The following is a 19,398-nucleotide window of genomic DNA, read 5'->3' as shown; positions in this document are numbered from 1 at the left end:
TAAATTGTAGAAGAAAATGGCGCAGCTATGAAAAGAAAACAAAGCTTTAACCTTGGTGTAGTAAAAACTAAAAGGTAACTTATCCCTACAGTCTAATAACAGAACAACACATGAGTAAACAACTTGCTGTTTTCTGTAAAGGGTGAATTTCATTGGCAGCATGTCTGAACTATCATAATAAAATTAGTCAGGCCTCCTAAATTTTGTTACTCAAGAAACTATCTGCAGGTCCCTGAAATTTTGCTATGCATTTTTGGAAGAGAAGAGCACCATTTCAAATTCACAATACTGCGTGATAGTTTGTTTCTCGAGCCTAAACAAAAGCAAAACTTCCTCTAGACACTTGCTTAATGTAAGAGCGGAACAAACTTTCATAATTTCAAACTGAAGATTTCAAAGTCATACACATGGCAGATAATTCATACTTTAGGAGGAAATTAGTTTGCCTCCAAATCCAACAGCAATCAACAAAAATACACATGGAAAATGGCATTTAATAGTACACTGTAAACAGAACACTGAATGGATAATGATACTAAAATGTGTTTACAAAGGTCAACAGAATACAGATCTTACCAACGAACAAAGATGAAGTGATGAACTGACCGGTTTCAGTGAAGTGGCTAATGTCATGACCTCGGTTTTCTGCTGAAGCAACTCATTTTCTCTTTCAGATAGCTGAACTGCTAAAATACCCACCTATGGAAAGTACCAAAATATTGAAGTGTTTACAAACAAAGAGATCATTTAGGCATGTATATATATGTAGGTCGACTGGTGGAGACTTCTTTGAATAAAAACTCACCTGCTACTATTTTTTACACAATGAAACTGTACGTGCTCCTTAAATATGTGCAAGCTAGTTGTGTATTTCATCGATTGTCAAGAGAGAAGGCATCGAGGAAGGAACCAACCTGGACATGATGATAGATAGGCTAAGAATTTAAATTGTGAATGAAGTGTACTATGATTTTCATCAAGGTCCGGTATTTCTTGTATATATCAGCAAGAGCACATCAAGTGCTTCTGAGTTTGAACAACATGTTAAATTAAACCAGCATTCCTTTCATCCAAGAAATGGAATGGAAAGTAATGGGGAGATCGAGAGTAAGCATGACTCACCACGGTATATCAGAGATGCAGGTCCTGAATTAGTTGGACTTGAGGGCGAGGAATTTCTTCCACCTGAGTGCGAGGAGATGTACCCCCAAATTCGTACCACTACCATAGACCTGCACGTGCGTAACATCATGGCAGCAAATTACAGTTTTCTAAAATATTGGCAATGTAGCATCATGGCTGCAAATTACATTGCGTACAAGTGGGGTCAGAACAAAAGCTACAGTCAAAAATGGGGCCCAAAATGGAAATACAATCCAAAATAGAAAATCAATGAAAAGTTGAAAACTGTAGTAAGATGAGGATTTGCACTTGGCAATGTAGCTTACCTACAACTGAGGTTTGAACAAAAGCTACAGTTATAAGCACATGAGTTGGTTGTAGAACTGATCTAAATACTTCACCATTGATTAGTATCTCGTTGAGAGTTCACCTCTTCTGGTGCCACAGACCAGCACCCTCGGCGCTCTCCCTGGCTAGACAAAGCATGCTCGTATTGATCAATTCCGCAGTTGTATAGCTACAGTTTCCGCCCCTCTTGGTTCCTCGTTCGCCACAACCCGCCTAATTCCTGCTGTGTGAGTCAGCAAGCAACAGTGCTCACCTTCATCCAAATACATAGATTAAAAAGACCAATATGGGGATGAAAGGCCGCATAGTATGCTGCTCGGAGAACATATGAACCTAACTTTGCTTCAGAGGTAAAATTAGCAATTCCTAGTCATTATCTGCTTTGACTGCAGTACCAAATTATCAGTTGAACTAACTTAAAATTTATAATTGGTGCAATACCTATATAAATTGAGAAGGCGGTGAAGTCCAACTATTAGATCCAACATCACTGAATCCTTGAGATCTTAAACGTGACCTACTTGCTCATAGTTCCGACCTACTTGCTCATAGTTAAGATGATTACCATCTGCAAGAGGACATAAATAGTTCAACGGAGAAGAAATTTGTCAGAATATATATGTGTCTCATGGCCGAAAGCTTATGTAGCAAGGTTCTTCATGCATGCAAATCTCCCAAAAATCAATCCATATACCTGTTTCCAACCACTGGTACGTGCATGTTGCTATAACCGAAAGCACTTCTGACATAGCAACATTGACCAATCACTACAGCACCTAAATCTGTTTGCTGTTGGAAACCTCTTAGGGATCTTAAACTCAACTCTAAAATTAGTCAAAGACCTTCTAAGATTAATATTTCACTTAATGGGATCAACTACAAAACTCAGCTAGATTGATTTGTACAGCAAATTGCAAAGAAGATTACTTATATCAATCAATAAGTGTAAAAGGATGTGGCCAGTTTGATACATCAGACTTTTTATGTTCAGTCAGGATATGGCCAGATCGATTCATCACAATAAATTCCAGTGGAAAGGGCACTACGAACCAACAAAAACATGAACCGTGATACGGCTGGCCGGTTGTAGATCGCCACTGGCAAATATCTCCCGGTTAAGTGAAGCGTGTATCAGCACTACACTGAAAATATCAAATGTGAAGCAACACTACACTGAAAAAAATATACTGGACCTCGTGAGATACTGAAAGAACAGAATCACAAGCATCAACTTGGAGGATCAGAGAGATACATGGTGAAAGTTAGTCGGCTTGATGGCGAGGGCCTCACCGTATAGGTGGCCACCGTCGAAGTGGGGGATCAGAGTCAGCCGCGACGGAAGCCGAGTTCAGCGGCGACGGCGGAGGAGCGGAGGGTCGGCGGCAGAGGCCGACTGGAGCAGGGGGCGACGGGCAATTGGAGCGGCGGCGGAGTGGAGGATCGGCGAGTGGCGGTGGTAGCCCGTGCTGGCGCGTCCACTGGGCAACACAGAAGGAGCGGGCGGCGGCAGAGGCCGACTGGAGCGGGCAGCGACGGGCGATTGGAGCGGCGGCAGCAACCCGTGTCGGCGCGTCCGCTGGGCAAGGAGCGGGCGGCGCACCGTGCACAGGAGGAGAGGGCGGAGGTTACACAGGAGAAGCAGGATAGAGATCGTGGTTCGTTCGTGCGGAGTAGTTTTCTTTAACGAAGAGGCATCTACTATCAGTCGACGGGTTAGTGGCTTGCTAGCGTTAAACACAGAGAGATTGTGAACCATTAGATCGTGTGATTAGGCGGCTGAGATTATTTGGATCTGCCTCTTTCTTTCTTTTATAGGGGTAGTAGACTAGCAAAGTGGCCCGCTCGATGCGCGGGCTAGGATTTTACAAAGTTTAATGGTGACAACATAATATTTGATTTGTCTAAATAAAATTTTGAACCAAATGTGTTAAGATTTTCAAATATAAGCATCGTGTGATAATATTTTTATCTTCAACATTTTGGGGGTTTTCATTTATATGTAATATATTTGTTATCCCGACATCATTTCCTTGCTAATTATGCATAGGGTACCAACACTTTTGTATGATCAGCTTGTTATTCAAGTTTTTTTGTATCATTTCTCATACGATGGTATCCTTGCTTAGTTATTTTTATGTGAACACAAGTTTAAGTAGTTCTCATTGTTTCTGTATTCATAGGTAAATTTGATAACGCTATTCAAGACTGATGTATTATTTTTTGTGGTATTTGTACTGTAGATGATTATGTTTATATTTATATATAATATAAATATCCATGAAAACTTTCTTGGTAAGTCCATGAATATATTGGATTTAATTAAGACACGTGCAGTCAGCAGTACGGACAGTGGCTTATATCTCTACTACCTAAAAGAAACGGAGTGTTCCGTCTCCCGTCTTACGTTTCGTCCGACCTCTTTGTCACGGATCCGGCTTGTCTGCTCCCTTCCCATGCTCCCATCCGTGCTCCCACTTCATCCTACGGCTGTCCTTTTTCCTTTTTCTTTTCTAATCTAATCTTCTCCCCCTGATTTTCAGGGGGTGGGGCCGGGTCTTATTTTTTTTCCAATCAAATCAAGCCACGTACGTGGGAGCACGGATGGGAGCATGGGAAGGGAGCAGGCAAGTCTCGTCCCTTTGTCACCCCCGACGTACGCTCCCTTCCCCCTCCTCTTCCGATTTTCACCCCCACCAAAACCGGAAGGTCTTCCTCCCGCAGCATAGTTTCCTCCAAATCATAGGTAGATCACGGAAAACTCACGCATGCACGACTCTCGTGGGATACCTACGCTAATATCTCCCGATCCCTTCCATCTATACCTCCTAAAATCTCTCTCGATCCCTTCCATCTATACCTCCAAAAATCTTTGTTAGTACTGGTAGATAATCATCCAATCAGTCATGCTTTCCATTGGCTTACAATTGTATAAAACCCGACGCACAATCGCTCCATGTGATCTGACCTGAAAAGCTTCAGAATGGCCCCGTGCACAATCGCTCATGTGCTCTATTGTTACCTGGTGGCTGTGTTGCGCGGGACCTCGCCATCCATCATTATCAATGCATCCCGTCCGCCGTGTTGTGCGATCTCGCCCCAACCTCCGTCCACCGCGCCATCCAATATCCTCCGTGCCCATCTGCCATTCCGCCCGTTCGCCGCGATCTTCCTCCATTGACTGATAGAATTGGCACCAGACGAGCATCAGTCACCGCATGGGGAGCCCGGCAGCTCGTGGCGGACTCGAGCACGCTGAGACCTGACCAGTGACGCCCCGAAGGCCGAGCCGTCGCAGTAGAAGAAGGTGCATCGGAGGCGTGCATCGCCCACGACGAACACGCCTCTGACCAGATTGAGCCGGGCGACATCGCGCTGACAACTAGCATGGCCAGCACCACGAGGTACTGGTGCAAGAACATCCACACCATGTACATGTATATGCTGGAAGAATAATATGACCTGAAGCATGTCATAGCAGCTCCCTAATGCTGTTATGTTGGTGCAATCTTCCAGATCTCGCCGGATGAGAAGGCAATTATTTTCACGTCCAGGTGTTAATGGATTTAGCCGCTCCACCCTTGATGATTCCTTTAAAGGTAGGTTGCTTTGTCAATTATTATTTTACCCATGAATACCTGATGTATCAGTTAACTGGTTTGCCATATCTCCCTACAATGTGTGAGATCTCTATTTCTAATGAAGCAGTTGGTAGTCTCCGCCGGTCAATTTTCGTCCCACCTCCGCTGGTTTTTTTCGTTCTTAAAAAATCTACGAAATTTCGTAGGTTAACCAGCACAACTCCCACCTCCCGCCTCGACAAAAAACCCAACCAAAACCAGATAAAAAACCCCTCGAACTCCGACGGGAACGAGGCTCCCCTCGATCCCAAACACCGTACATCTAGCGTCACGGCCTCACGGGGGAAAACCGCGCCGCCGCCCAAGGCCCGCTCCGCCCTCACCGCTACCCGCAACGCCGCTGCCGGAGGGCCGGCCGGCGAAGCCGCGCCGCACCCAGGGACGGCGGCGGCGGCGCCCAGGGACCGCGCCCAGCCGCCCCCGCCACCTCCCGTCGCGGGCAGGCGGGAGGAGCCCTGCCCGGCCATGGCGACACCGCCGGCGGCCTCCTCCTCCCCCTCACCTTCTCTCCCTCTCCCAAGGGAGGGAAGGGAATGGAAGGGATCCGGCGGCAAGGGGAGGCAGCACCCAGATCCGCAGCCGCACCGGCGGGCCGCCGTCCCTCGATACCATCCATGGAGGTCTGACCCGGCTGCAGCCATGGACCGAGACGCCCGAAACCCTAGCTACCCGTGGAGGTCCGACGCCTCAACCTCCAAGGAAAGGACGCGCGCCGGCTGCAGGCCATCTCCGGCGACCTCCGACCATGGTGCGCGCGCCTCCTTCCCTTCCCTTGTCGGTTTCTTCATGCCCCTCATTGTGATTCCTTTCCTTTCCTTTCCTTTGTTTTCTGTGCAGGTTGCTCGGATCTGGACCAGCTGCTGCTCCTACTGCTTCAGGTGGACGAGGACGAGCCCTCCCACATGGCTGCTACGGCTGCCTACTCCCTCCTCCTACCGCCTGGCCTGGTGTGGTGAGCTCCACCCCCTTCCCTGCACATCTCATCTTTTGATTGCAAATGGTCTGGACACAACTTGATGGTGTTTGCTAATGTGCACGTATCCGTCCAGTTTGAACGTGTGTGCGATCAAATTGCTGTATATTGTGTTGTTTGATTCTTGCTTGCTTGCTTGAGCAGAGGAAAATCGTGTATAGATAGACACCATCATTGTTCTTTATTTTTGACAGCCCAAAGTCATTCTTCTGCACCACATAATTCTAATTGCTCGCTTGTATGGATTTCAAGTAATCTCTCTAGCATCCTTATTATAACAAGTGGTTTGGTGCATGTTATTTATTAATGAACTTGATCAAAACTTCTTTATTTTAAGTACATTTGTACTTCCAGTTTATTCATCCAATTAGATGAGCAAACAACTTGCTTTTCTAGCATGGTCATTTCTTGTTGGCATTAGAAGATGTCTCTGCTTCACATTATCACTTGCAATATGGATTGTTCTTCAAAGTGGCAAATGCCGCATCATTACTTACGGTTCTGCCGATTGTAGGAGAGCAGTATTCTTCCATCCCCAATCAGAAATAGCTGCTAACTAAGCGCATTAGTTAGAAGAGAAGTTAGAGCTGACGGGAGTGGTGCTAACAGTTTCCACAATGGACGTTTGTTTGTCTGGTATTGGGTACGATGGGGAAGGAGCAGCGGCTACCTCGTGGTGACCTCGTGGGACATCGAGGCTGCTACTGGTATGTGCTATGCAATCTTGAGAGATGAAAAAAAGATGGTACAGAGAGGAGGGAGGATCGCAGTTCAGACAGATTGGCTGGTAAGGTTCAGAGATGTTGCTGAAGAAATTCTTTTGTTATGCAAATGCACTTCTCCTTGATTTTTTTATGCATATGTGACCGATTGCTATAAGTTGTAACAAAAGATGTAGAAGTGGTTCTGCTCTTGCTGTTTTCGTGTATTATCATTGGTTCAAAGTGGAAGATGATTAGAGCATAGCATGCAATCAATAGTAATCCAAACAAATTCTGTTTTGTAGGAGTTCAGCAGAAGGATTCAAATCAGTAACCCGCCCTGAGTAAGTTCAGCAGAAGGATTCAAATCAGTAACCTGCCCTGAAAAATTCTGTTCTGTTTTGAACACTACTGATTCCGGTGGGAGTAAGTTCAGAGGGGAAAAATGCATCGGAGTAGCAGGTGGATGATAGTGCTGCTACCTTTCGCTTGTATTACTGGTTTACAGAGAACAGTGCCATCATCCATGTTTGTTTAAACAAGTGAGTTGTGAACTACTGGACATGTTCACTTAAAGTTTTTGCGGGAGTGTTTTCATTAACTAAAGAGTAGACCAAGTTTGGTTTGTGGCTGTAATCAGTTGGAAATGTAGGCATTGTTTGTCTCCGTCGTGCGCGGTCCACATGGGCTGGTCGAGTAACCAGCACGATGCTTCATTATTTTCTTGGACTTGACAACACGATGCACAATTTCCCAAATGTGGTAGTTTCTTACAATTTACTCAAGAACACAACGGTATCCATCAAATGGTAGTGTCCTCTTGGTGTTCTGTTTCCCATTTATTATTGGATTTTGCCCACTCTAACCTTCATAGTTTGAAATTGTAGGTGGAGTACTATTTCAGTGATATAAACCTGGCCACCGCAGAATATTTGATGAGATTTATTAGCATGGATCCTCAGGGATATGATGAGTTGCATATCTATACCTGGATCTACCTTTTTTTGGTAATTTGCGATACATCTTAAGATGGACCTGTTGATGTGTTTGTGTCAGTAGTCTGTTCCTGCAAATCCATTCACAATACTGGGAGTAGGCATTTTCCATGCAAGGTTTACGATAACACTATATTCATCTTGTTGTTGATTCGCTTTGTCGGAAACAGAAGTCAACATATTTCTTCTATGTATACATGCCTTCTGTTAGATAGGCCGATTCATATTGGCTCAACTCTAACGATGTATTTTCCATTTGCTCAACTTAATTGGTACTCTTAATCTCTACTGTACAAGGGAAGACAGCCAAAGAAGAAGAAGATCAAGGCTATGTTCTGCTGGATCAACAAGACTATGAAGAGGAAGAACACGAGCAGGCACAGGTTGACCAACAAGGGCATATTTAGGTTGCTCTTGTGGAGGACGAGTCCTAGGAATTCATGGTTCAGGGCGAACCCAACAACGATCGTTTGGTGCTGGTGCTGGTGCTGGTGCCCACACTTGACGAAATGACAATTGCTAATGATTTGGGTTTGCATCCGGAGACCGGCGAGCAGTATGAACAAAATAATAATTGTATCTCAATGCTATTATTTTCTCAAGTGTGCTTACATGTTTCATCTTCAAAGGAAACGCGGAAGTAGGCATCTAGGAGTATATCCTCACTTCTTAGCCCGAGGTCTAGCTGGCACAATGGTGAATTGGTGATATGTCTTGTATACATGATCATGGTGATTGCTTGGCTCTATTATCAGATGACATCACGTCGCCTCAGGTATAGCCGATGCATGGCTGTGCATATTTCTAACGGAATTAATGGTGCAGGTTTTAGGCCATTTTGTACAAGTTGAACATGAGAGCATGAGTTAGATTGCCAGGCAAGCCGGTGCTATATATAAGCTCTATCTCTCTTTGTGGATAGCATAAATGATTCAACTTTCATGGTACTTTGCAGATCTTACTCCATTAGAACTAATTTGGAATAAAATTATTTGTGAGCATCTTCGAGGTGTTTTTCCCTCGACTTCTTGTACCCCAACCTCCCGGACCCCTTGAATGGGGAGGCAGCTTCGCTGATGATGCGTGACAAGAAAGCATATGACCAAAAAGTCCAAGGTATGGTCTACAGCAGCACCTCTCTCTATTGTGCTTCTATCTATTATGTGGATTAGTTCAGAACATTGATGAATATGCTTTGATAAAAAAATTCAGAATCTGATATGTGACGATCGGACGGAGGACAAAAAAGTACGGTGTGTGACATCGGACGTCTTCTTCTTCTTCAAAGTCCCAGCATGTCGTACTGTCCATCTCTTGTCTTTAGGGGACCAACAATCTTGAACATGATGTGCAGTAGCGAAGGTACCACTTTCCATATGTTTTTTTCTACCTGACATTTTATTAATTGTATGAAACCCTTTTGCAATGATATTAGTTGGTGGCTTTTCCAAATGCAACCATGCCTGTTCTTTCTCCAGAAAATGCAAGGATTTCTGTCACTTCCATCAATGCCTGTGGGGAAGAGGTGTGGCAACTGTAAGTAATCAAATGTATCTCGTGAATATGAAAAATACGAGCAAAAAGACTCACTGATCCATGGCATCCAATGTCAATTTCCTTGACTTCAAATCATATGCATTGCGATTTGTGATTTGGCTATATTAATTGTTGTTCTCAGATGATTGATTTTACCTTAAATAAACTATTCGCCTTAAGATGCAACATCTTCTGCACTATTACAAAAGCATGATTATTTATGTGTGTAGTAGTTTTCAAGTGGATCTCCCATTCTGTTATTGTCACTTGCGATAAAGTCAGATCTGTTAGTGGTCTGTTGGATAAAATCAGATCGAACAACCAGCCAACCAGTATGCGATCTGCATGCGGCTTCGGCCGATCGTCCGGATAGCATTATTTACCTTTCGTTTTTTTATATCATGGGTAATCTGGACTGTCCAGAAGCTTGAATTTTGGGAAACCTGTTTGGTACCCGTTTGATGTCTGAAGGTGTTCAGACGTACGAGGGAGAAATGAGCTTCGACTTTGAAGCCCGTAGCAACAGTGTACCAACAGTGAAATCTCAGGAATACCCAGTCTGTTTATTTTACCTTTTTCAGCTTGAACACAACAGTGAATCAAGTAGAAATCCGAAAGAGGCTGTATATATAGTTGCATTGGTGCGTACCAAACCGCCGATTGAATTTGTGCTAATGGGGTTTTGCTGAGAAAATGGTAGTACATTATTAGATGCAAGCAATTTATTTTTTATTACATGATACATAATGACGCCTACAAAATTGCCACAAGTATGGGAATCTTATATAGTTATGTTGGAGCCATCTTGTTTTTATGTTTTGCCACAGTATAGTTTCATCATACCACGACTCTTCCTATTTGCCCAAAGAGTTGCCAAGGTCAGCTTACCTGACTTGAGATCCACTATTTGACACACAAAATTTTCCTCAATATAGTGATCGTTGTCCCAAATGGTGCTTGGACAGAACTTAAAATCAAGTGCAGTATTAGAACAAGTTTGACTAAAATGATTTTTTTGGAGGCTTTCACATTATTTTTTGGCTATCTGTATGAATAGGTGGTCAAAATAGGTGACCAAAAATATTACGGTGAGCTTTTATATTTAATTACTTATCCAAAAGTTGTTGTACAATTTTGATGAGAACAAGTTTGGTTAAAACAACTTTTGCCTATCTATATGAGTCTGTACAGGAGGGGAATGCATGTGGAACATGAAAGTTTTAAATTTTCTTTTAAAAAAATGTTTGTGAAGTAACTTGCGATTAAATTCCTAGAAAAGAGGGGGAGGGGGGGATTTATTCATAGTTTTAAATAGCCCCCCTATAGCCTTTTTAGCAGGGTGCCGCTAAATGGTACTCATGTACAATAGACTGATAATATTAGCCCGCTATAGCTCGCTATCGCTCCACTATAACTGTTTTGGAAGTCCGCCGCTATTTGGCAGAGCCCGCTATTTAAAACACTGTTATTGCAGCATACATGGAGGAAATGATGTTTGACAGTGCAGTGCCTGAAACTTCTGTTGTCGAAAAATGGTGCCTTTTTGCAGGGAAAGTTAACTGATGGTAGCTAGGTTCATGGGAGTGAAGCAGCTGTCTGAAGCATCATATCAGAGAAAAATGGAATTTGCAACGGAAATAGATATCTGGAATGCAACACCGTAATCTTGCGAAGTTGTATGGTTGATGCTGGTTATGAGTACCCGGAGAATGGGAGCCTGGACCATGCCCTATTTGGTACAGATTCTTTTCATTGATGCAGCTAAAAATCTGCAGAATCGGGCTTTGTATAGACAAGTAAGGACTTAAACCTACATTTGCATGCAAATGGAAGTCAAGCCTGGACTGGCCCACACGTTTTGCGATATGCTTAGGCGTTGCAAGAGGTTTGGCTTATCTTCATGAAGAATCTAGCATTTGTGTTGCGCACAGGGACATCAAGGCCAATCTCAATCCTAAGATCTCAGATTTCGGGCTCGCCAAACTATATGATGACCTGAAGACATGTGAACACGAGGGTTTTTGGCACATTGTCGGTGCATTTCCACCTTGCTAACCTTCGTCTATGTAGTATTTTCGTATGTAGCTGATGACATGTTGATCTTATTGATCCTACTGGCTGATGTTGATGACTTCCCAGCCATGAAGAACCCATCCGCACTCTACAAGGTCACGCCGGCTCCACGTTGGAGCGGTGGCGGTGGCTCGGCGGCACGTGTTCAGCCCGCATCAGAGTTTGTAGTGGGTCCAAGCCCCAAGGACTCGGTTATAACTTCTGTTTTCTTTGGAGTGCTTGTACCACCGGTGTTCTTTAATATATGATCCGGGGTCTTTTTCACAAAGAAGGTGCTATATACCATTACACACTGCAGAGCGATATGTTTTTGACCACTTTATTTTGTGCATCAGATGTGATAGTATACATCGTCGAATTTTAAAAAGAATCAAAATAAATTGGAAGTGAAGAATATTTCAATTATTTGTTGTCTGGCTTTTTTGTATACATGTGAAATTTAACATGCCTTATGCTTATATATGTAACGAGTAAATTCTTTGAAAATGCCCGTGGCAACGCACGGGCAGTCTACTAGTAATAGCAAATATTTGTGCAACTTTGTTTTGTCATGATGTATCGACAAATATCTGTCTTAACCTATGGGTTGCTGAAAATGACAGCAGAAAATAATACAATTCTACCCAACTGGCGATCGACAGAACCCCGATCATCAATCTTGTGTATGTGTGCATGCATGTTCATCAGGAATCAGCATGCGGATATATGGATTTTGGGCGCCCTCTGCTAATCTATCACCGGTGGGGTGGACATGTGTGTCCTTTCCCTCTGCAAGTGAAGGGAGGAAAGCTGCGAGCTTTGAAGGCGCTGCCCTCGTCGATGGGGACAACCACAGCGAACAGCGCGGAAGAGCCTGGGGACATGGCGCGGCGGCGGGAGAAGGACAACCTCGAGGTCCCACACAACGGTAAGTCCGTCGCTGCCACTGTCAGCTGCATGGCCGGCGTCTGCGACTCTCTTCAGCTGATCAACGTGCTCGCGGCAACCATCGTCTTGCATGGGAGATGACCATATTATCCTTTTTGGCTCAATAGATTAGTTCTTCAATTTGTACTACCACTGCTCTGGATTGAGATCTGTGCAACTTTTTAGGGGTGTACCAAGGTGTACCAAAGCATTTCCTATTTTAATTTTTAATTTAATGTGATTGCGATTTAGTTTTGCTCATTTATTGAAAAAGGTTTCGGAACTATACAATGAGATGGTGTGTACTATTTCTACCTTCAGTAAGGAAGTTAAAGATATAGATTTAGATTTGCATCTCTCCATCTAATTGTAGAAAAACTGAATTATTTATGCACAAAAGTGGTTGTTGTGATTATATTTATCCTGGATTTTGTTATAGCCATATATGCAGGGACATTTTGATATGATAATTTACTACTCCCTCTGTCAACAAATATGAGATTTTTTCGTTAAAAAACAAATATAAGATGTTTTAGATTACTAAAATAATATCGCGAGTTCACAAAAATACTATATTTAGATATATATGATATTTTAAAGAAGGGACAATGAACATATATGGAAGTAAATGAATATGGCCGAGAACTAATACTTTTCCGCCGACCCGTTGATGCAGCTATGGTAGTGGTTTTGTCCAAAATAGTCCTGATTTATTGCCATGGGAGCGTTTATTTCCGTTGTAACGCACGGGCAGATACCTAGTCGACTCAAAAAACAGTGGCTTATATTTTCACGTTACATAGATTGCTCTACATGTACAAAACATCATTAGTTTAATGGGCCCCACCAGTCCATTTCTTCACTTTCCACATTCTGTCGTTCTTCTTTCCCAGGTGACATGTTCCTCTCGCCAGATCCCCTTTCTATTTTTCTTAATCTCTCTGCTCACTCCAAAATTGGTGCTGCCAGTTAGCTCCCATCAAGTTGCTCTCTTGATTCGCTGCCTTGAGGTTGTTCGTGCTCACCTGCAGCGACCCCGCAGCTGGTGATTCAACAGTGTGTCCATCGACGGCGGCTGGTATGGCTTCTCGTATGCGTCCTCGGTCTCCTAGGATGTTGAATGGCGATTGAAGAGTAGTAGGGCCCAAGGATCAAGTGTAAGAGGCGTGATCTGCACGGCGCCGGTGTTCTATGCGTCCGTGTAGTTGATTTGGGCATGGACGTTGTCTCCCGCAGCCCGCTTGGATCCAGCTTGAGTATTAGGATGCTGGCGATGCTGTCTTCCCCAAGTGCGCAAGCCAGACACGTTATTCCCACTCGAGGTAGGCCGACACGTCGTCGTCATCGTCCACAGCGTCAACATTCTCAAAAGTTCAAAGTCCGACCTGTAGGTCCCCAATTTCCTTTTCTTGTCTCATATTTTCCCCTTTTTCTTTACATTTTGATATGTTTTTCGATTCAACCAATATAATGTTATTAAGAAAATGCCTGTTAGTGGTAAATGTTTCATCATTTTTCTTTCAAGTTTTGGAAAAACATATGATTCTTTTGTTTAAGTGCTCTTTAAGTGTTGAATTGTTGGTTTTAGATTTCTAGATCAGATCACCAGGAGTTGAAAACACGTACAAAACTTGCAAGCAAGCAAGCAGCTAGCTTGATTTATCTACACGAGCATTGCTCGTGTAGCCGTACGTGAACCTGGCTTTCTAGCTCTCCAGTGGATCGGATCGATGACAACGGAACACAGACTTGGCTCTCTCGCTGGAAACTCTCAGCAACAGAACGTGAAGGCACTGAATCGAGATATGATGGCTACAGGTGCCTGTCGCACCTGTTAAATACTTTGTATTGCTTTCCTCTTTGGTTGTGTGATACTTTTACAAGGGGTACACGTATATATATACTAGAAGCTAACTAGTACAGCTATACGAGTCGGTGACGTAGTACAAGTCCGTGCCGGACAAGCTAACCTATCGTGGTTAATTCTAACAATCACCTCCTTAAACACGATGTGGTCCTCACTATCGACCTGGGTCCCAAATGCGACTACTGCTCACAGACATTATCCTTGACATTGCTTTTGTCGTTCCTCGTAGCATTTCAGGGACCGACTTCATTGCCGTCAGCTCAACCGTAGGTTGACGGCAACATTCCTCTTCGGCCGCGTCTTCAAACTTCACATGTTCTTCGGTGCTTGACAGACTATCTTTCAGATCATCGAGGGAACATCCTTTGGATCCGAGCGAGACCAAACTTTGATCTAACTTTGAGTTCCAAACTCTTGGCGCTTGCTTCAACCCGTAAAGTGCCTTCTTGAGTTTGTAAACTTTCCCTTCTTCGCCTTTCTTCTCGTAGCCGAGGGGATGTTCTACGTACACTTCTTCTTTGAGGTCGCCGTTGAGGAAAGCGGATTTCACATCCATATGATGAACCTTCCAATCCTCTTGTGCTGCCAAAGCTAGGAGCACTCTCACCGTCTCGATTTGAGCAACCGGTGCAAACACCTCCTCATAGTTTTGTACGTGTTTTCAACTCCTGGTGATCTGATCTAGAAATCTAAAACCAACATGAATGAGGTATGCAAAAATGTAAGTATATGTCTGAGAAGACATACAAATGCAAATTAGTACATTCAGTTGACCTATGGTGAAGGTACTAAATGATGAGAGTTTTCTTTTATTGAGAAATACTCCCTCTGTAAACTTTTACAAGAGGTTTTAGATCACTACTTACATCTTATGGCACATTTTTAATTTTTAAAGTCCCCTCCGCTTCTTTCCATGCTTTTGACCGACATTGGCAGTGGTAAGCCTTAATATTCAACAAACATAAGAAAAAATTAGTACATTTGTGATTAGTTATAGTTTTAATATTCTGCAAAGAAAAAATAAGATAAGTAACTGAATATGAAAACATGTCTAATCACATTATACATATGAAATATAGCAATCTCCCGATGCTCTCACTATTAGTTTGCACTAAATAATAAGCTTGTGTAATAAATATCACATAATATATATGTAGATGTTTGGTAGTAATGAACTACTTCCACCAAATGGCGATGCATGTTTGCAATACTTCGGCATGGTAGTAGACCCTATTCGTCCTACCATATCATGTTAGCATAGTTAAGTCAGTTTTTTTAGGATAGTTTGTAATGTAAAAATTTGAAGAATGTTGTGCTCCTTGGATTTCCAGTATGCTTTGTAAAGAACATACTCGCATTTTACTTTCGGTGAACTATTTGTGAAAATAATAAAAGTACATGTCAAACCTCTTCAATTCTTCCATTTACGTATTTCATCTGAATCTTACCGAAGGGGCAGCCCGATGCATGTAGCTCCCACTTGCGCAGGGTCCGGAGAAGGGTCCGACCACTTTAGGTCTATAGTACGCAGCCTTCCCCTACATTTCTGTAAGAGGCTGTTTCCAGGACATGAACCCATGACCTCATGGTCACAAGGCAGCAGCTTTACGCATGCGCCAAGGCTCCCCTTCCATCTGAATCTTACCGGCGGGCTTAAAATGTAGCTCACGTTAAAATTCTACATGTACTCTTGCAAATACCTGAAGTTAACGTCAGTAGTTAAGGTCTTGATAACAGTTGGGATTGTGTTCGTGAATCCATCATGTTGTTCTAGCAAGGTAGATGCACATATGATGCCTAAATGTCTTTGCGCTGCCTCATTAAACATGATAAATGTTCTGTTGCCATCTCATTGCTTACCTTGAGTTTAGGTGTGTACCTAATATGCATAATGGAGTGTATGCTCATCATAGATCCACATTTTCAGCCACCTCGTTACATGAAATATGGATTTACATATCTGAACACTCTTTTACCAATATTTACCCTACTCTCTAAGGTATCTCCGTCAACAACTTTCAAGTAGTAGCCCAAAATAAAATTTGATACTCTTTCCTCAACTTTCTTCACTGTTATATCAAAAAGGAAACTGATTTTTAGATTGTCCTTCAATGGTCAAAAAATTTCACGCTCCCAAAACTTGAAAGGTCTTAAATATGTAGGTAGAGTCCTCTTTAACTTTGAATGATGAAAAGTAATAAAAAGCACACTATATATTTACGTAATAATTGTACATGCTTATCTGTTAAAATCGTATCAGTGCTAATAAGCTCATTGGTCGATAAGTTGATTTTGTCCCAGAGCCTTGAACTTGAGCTTAATTTTTCTTGCCCCAATGCTTATATCTAATGAATTCAATAGTGTACGTGACATACTGCTTGAGGCCCTAAAAAGGGAAATTGGCATGTTAATAATTCAAGTAACTAATATAATATGTAAATAAATATGCATATTTAGTTGTTTTGTTTTCCAAGGAAACCATGAAAACGGAAGTATTAGCTCAAGGGAAATATAAGTATGTCAAGGAAACAGACAGATTATAGTTTTATTATTTCGGCATGCACATATATAGTGATTGGTTAGGCTATCTTTGTTCAGTCCCTCGAGATGAGCACTTTATCGTATATAAAGTATCATTGATCAATTGGTCAATGGTCAATGGCCAGTTCATCATTCTGATATAAAATGAAATAGAAACTTTAGTATCTAATAAAGTAAGTAATATAGCAAAGAACTATTTCGCCAAAAAAATAGCAAAGAACTTACATGTATGTATGTACTAAGCATGGGGATAGTTTGTGGTTATGTTAATTAATCTGCGATGCATAGATTGGAGTTTTTCTATTTTAGAAAGATTTATTGATCAAGTATTGTTTATCCATTGATCCATTCATCAATCTAGCATATAGTGAATCATGCAAATGGCTTGATTTCATGCAAAAGATGATACCTGCTGGAGGTGTTGTCGCTAGACGGAGTTAATGCTGTAGGTTGGGACGTCTCTAGCCGGAGTTGATCGGACGATCCTCAATATTACGTACAATGATCTACAAGCACAATATTGGTAAGTGGAAGTAAAGGTAAGTGGCTGGCCTCTTGCTAACCTGAAAACTCTTCTTTGATGACTTTCAAAACACTTGTAAGCGATGTATCATTTTTTGCATGGCTTTTACATCAGGATAAAATATTAGGTGTAACATCTCATTGTAGAGAACCTGAAAACTGCGCAAAGAAGAATTATGCATCAGTAGGTGTTGACATATATTTCAATGGCTGAGAGTAACAACAATTCTTGTAAGCAGTGCAGCTAACAATTCAAAAAAAATTACTAAACAATGCTTAGCTTTGCGACTTATCTTGAGCATTGTCCATTGTCCTCCTCATCACCATGCTATCCCTTCCCCTTAACTCGGTCTGATGCAAAATCAAGCAAGAAAATAAATTAAGGTTATTTGGTGCAGCTTAAAATTGTTCGGCTTTTCTATATATAATAGAGGAATGTCAAATAGCACAAATTTAGGTTTAGGACCTAGGAAACAAACAACAATAAACGTGTAAGCGGCAATGTTTTCTTCTTGGCACAAAAAGGTAAGTATAGTTTGAACAAGAATGTTCCAGAACTCATTTGGTTCTGCATTACTGTATCAATGGACAAAGTAGCCGTATAACTGGTAAAACATAGGGAAACTATAGGTTGCACACAAAACTGAAACCAAGCAAGCTATGCAGACGAAAATCTGAGGTAATCAAAATTGATTTGAGTGGATTTAGATTACTCGTGTCTTGGATGAGAATAAATTAATGAGATACATTGGTGTAGATCTATTAATATTTATGGTATGTGCTTTAATGTTTGGATGTTTTGATTTTTTGTTGGATTTTCTAGTATGTCTATTTTATTCGGTTAGCTTGGCATGAAATTCTAATAAATATTGGTTGTAGTTACAGCAACCCTGTGACTTTGGCATTGCGGGGCAGGTGCGGCATGTGGCTAGACTCACGACGTGCCATCGGCTTGTGCAGGTCAGAGACGGCAATGAATTCCCGTTTAATGATTTTGTAAATTTTGTTCTTGGAAGGTTATTATTATAATCTCGGAGTTGGTTAATACCTAGCTAATATATAACTTACGAGATATATAAGAGTATGAATGTTGACTAAAAAATAACTATTTTAAAGTATGACTAATAAATACTCACATTAGTCGAAATAAACTTCTTGGGCATAAAACTATATGGAATATTTGTGAGTCTGACTAATAAATACATACATTAGTCAAATTAAATTTTTTGGGCACAAAATTGTATGGACTAAGATGTCTATGAGTACTGGAATCTAGTAAAAAATCAATAGTTTTTTGTCTGATGATTATGCATATTCTGCTTTCATGTACCAGAAAAGAAGCATAGACAACTTTTTATGCTCAAGTGAAAATTGAGTCTAAACTTGTTAGTTGGGCATATTTTGGCAATGCACATATCAACTTATATATGTGATATTAATTAGAGTACAGAGTAGTTTAAAAAAAGAAACAAAGGGGTACATGCAAAGTACGGGTGCTATATATTGGCATTGCATATCAACTTCTAGGTATATTATGAGACAGAGATAATATTAACTAAAGAACAAAACAATTCCTGGAAAATAGAGGAGCTTGATATGCCAGTCAACAGTCACCTGGGAGGGGCTAGCGCGACATCAATTCCAACTGAGATGTTGGACACCCTACGGCACCCCAGTTCTTTTTTACTGATCTGTCCGTCTGAAACCTACGTCAATTAGCCGTCTGTGCTCGTGATGGGAGAGACCAGCGTTCAGCCCCTGGTACTGTGTAATTCCTCGTGTACCTCTGCATCCATGGCATCTCCATGTGGACGGAACTTAAAATCCAGGACATCATGGAGCGGTGGAGAAGAACGATGCTAGGGTTCTCTCTAGCAAGTTTTGGTGTGTTGGTGGAGCAAGAAAGTATGAGGGAATCTTCAAGGAGATATTTCTGGAAGACAACTCTCTTTATCTTTTTTTTTAGTTGGGTTGATCTTCTGATGTACGGACATGAATGGGCATGACTCTTTTTGTAAGATCTTTCTATTTCTATGAACCGGACGTGACCAAGCGTAATTTTTTTCTAAAGATCTTCTTTCTTATTTGGGTTGTAAATCTTTTTTTAGTTAGGTTGTAATTTTTTTCTAGTTCTTTCTATGTACGAACGTTTCTTTTTTAGTTGGGTTATAAATAT

General features: G+C 41.8%; 1 protein-coding gene and 1 long non-coding RNA gene across 9 annotated transcripts in view; one reads left to right on the top strand and one right to left on the bottom strand.

Moving 5' to 3' along the window:
- Positions 1-3,285, bottom strand: part of LOC119324628 — a 4,141-nt gene extending 856 nt beyond the window's left edge. For 3 of the 8 annotated variants that reach the window (XR_005157057.1, XR_005157059.1, XR_005157060.1), the window contains exons 1-4: positions 1,912-2,533; positions 1,123-1,723; positions 806-914; positions 577-699 (exon numbers count right to left, since the gene is read on the bottom strand). This is a non-coding gene — a long non-coding RNA (uncharacterized LOC119324628). Of the gene's footprint in view, positions 1-39; positions 700-805; positions 915-1,122; positions 1,724-1,911; positions 2,541-2,760 lie in introns of those variants that run through there. The other 5 variants (XR_005157056.1, XR_005157061.1, XR_005157058.1 and 2 more) reach the window with 5 other exon arrangements.
- A 1,569-nt stretch (positions 3,286-4,854) lies between these two features.
- LOC119321087 (serine/arginine repetitive matrix protein 1-like) lies at positions 4,855-11,782 on the top strand. The gene is made up of 9 exons (XM_037594925.1): positions 4,855-4,871; positions 4,984-5,066; positions 5,118-5,124; positions 5,255-5,856; positions 5,946-6,060; positions 6,739-6,868; positions 7,088-7,591; positions 7,670-8,893; positions 8,990-11,782. The coding sequence occupies exons 1-7, from the start codon at positions 4,855-4,857 to the stop codon at positions 7,124-7,126; spliced, it is 993 nt and encodes a 330-aa protein (XP_037450822.1). The 3' UTR covers positions 7,127-7,591; positions 7,670-8,893; positions 8,990-11,782.
- The last annotated feature ends 7,616 nt before the right edge of the window (positions 11,783-19,398 follow it).

Source organism: Triticum dicoccoides, chromosome 6B (genome assembly GCF_002162155.2).
Source record: "Triticum dicoccoides isolate Atlit2015 ecotype Zavitan chromosome 6B, WEW_v2.0, whole genome shotgun sequence".
Classification (NCBI taxonomy): Eukaryota; Viridiplantae; Streptophyta; class Magnoliopsida; order Poales; family Poaceae; genus Triticum; species Triticum dicoccoides.
Note: the sequence above shows the minus strand (reverse complement) of the source record. Positions and strands in the feature narration are given on the sequence as shown.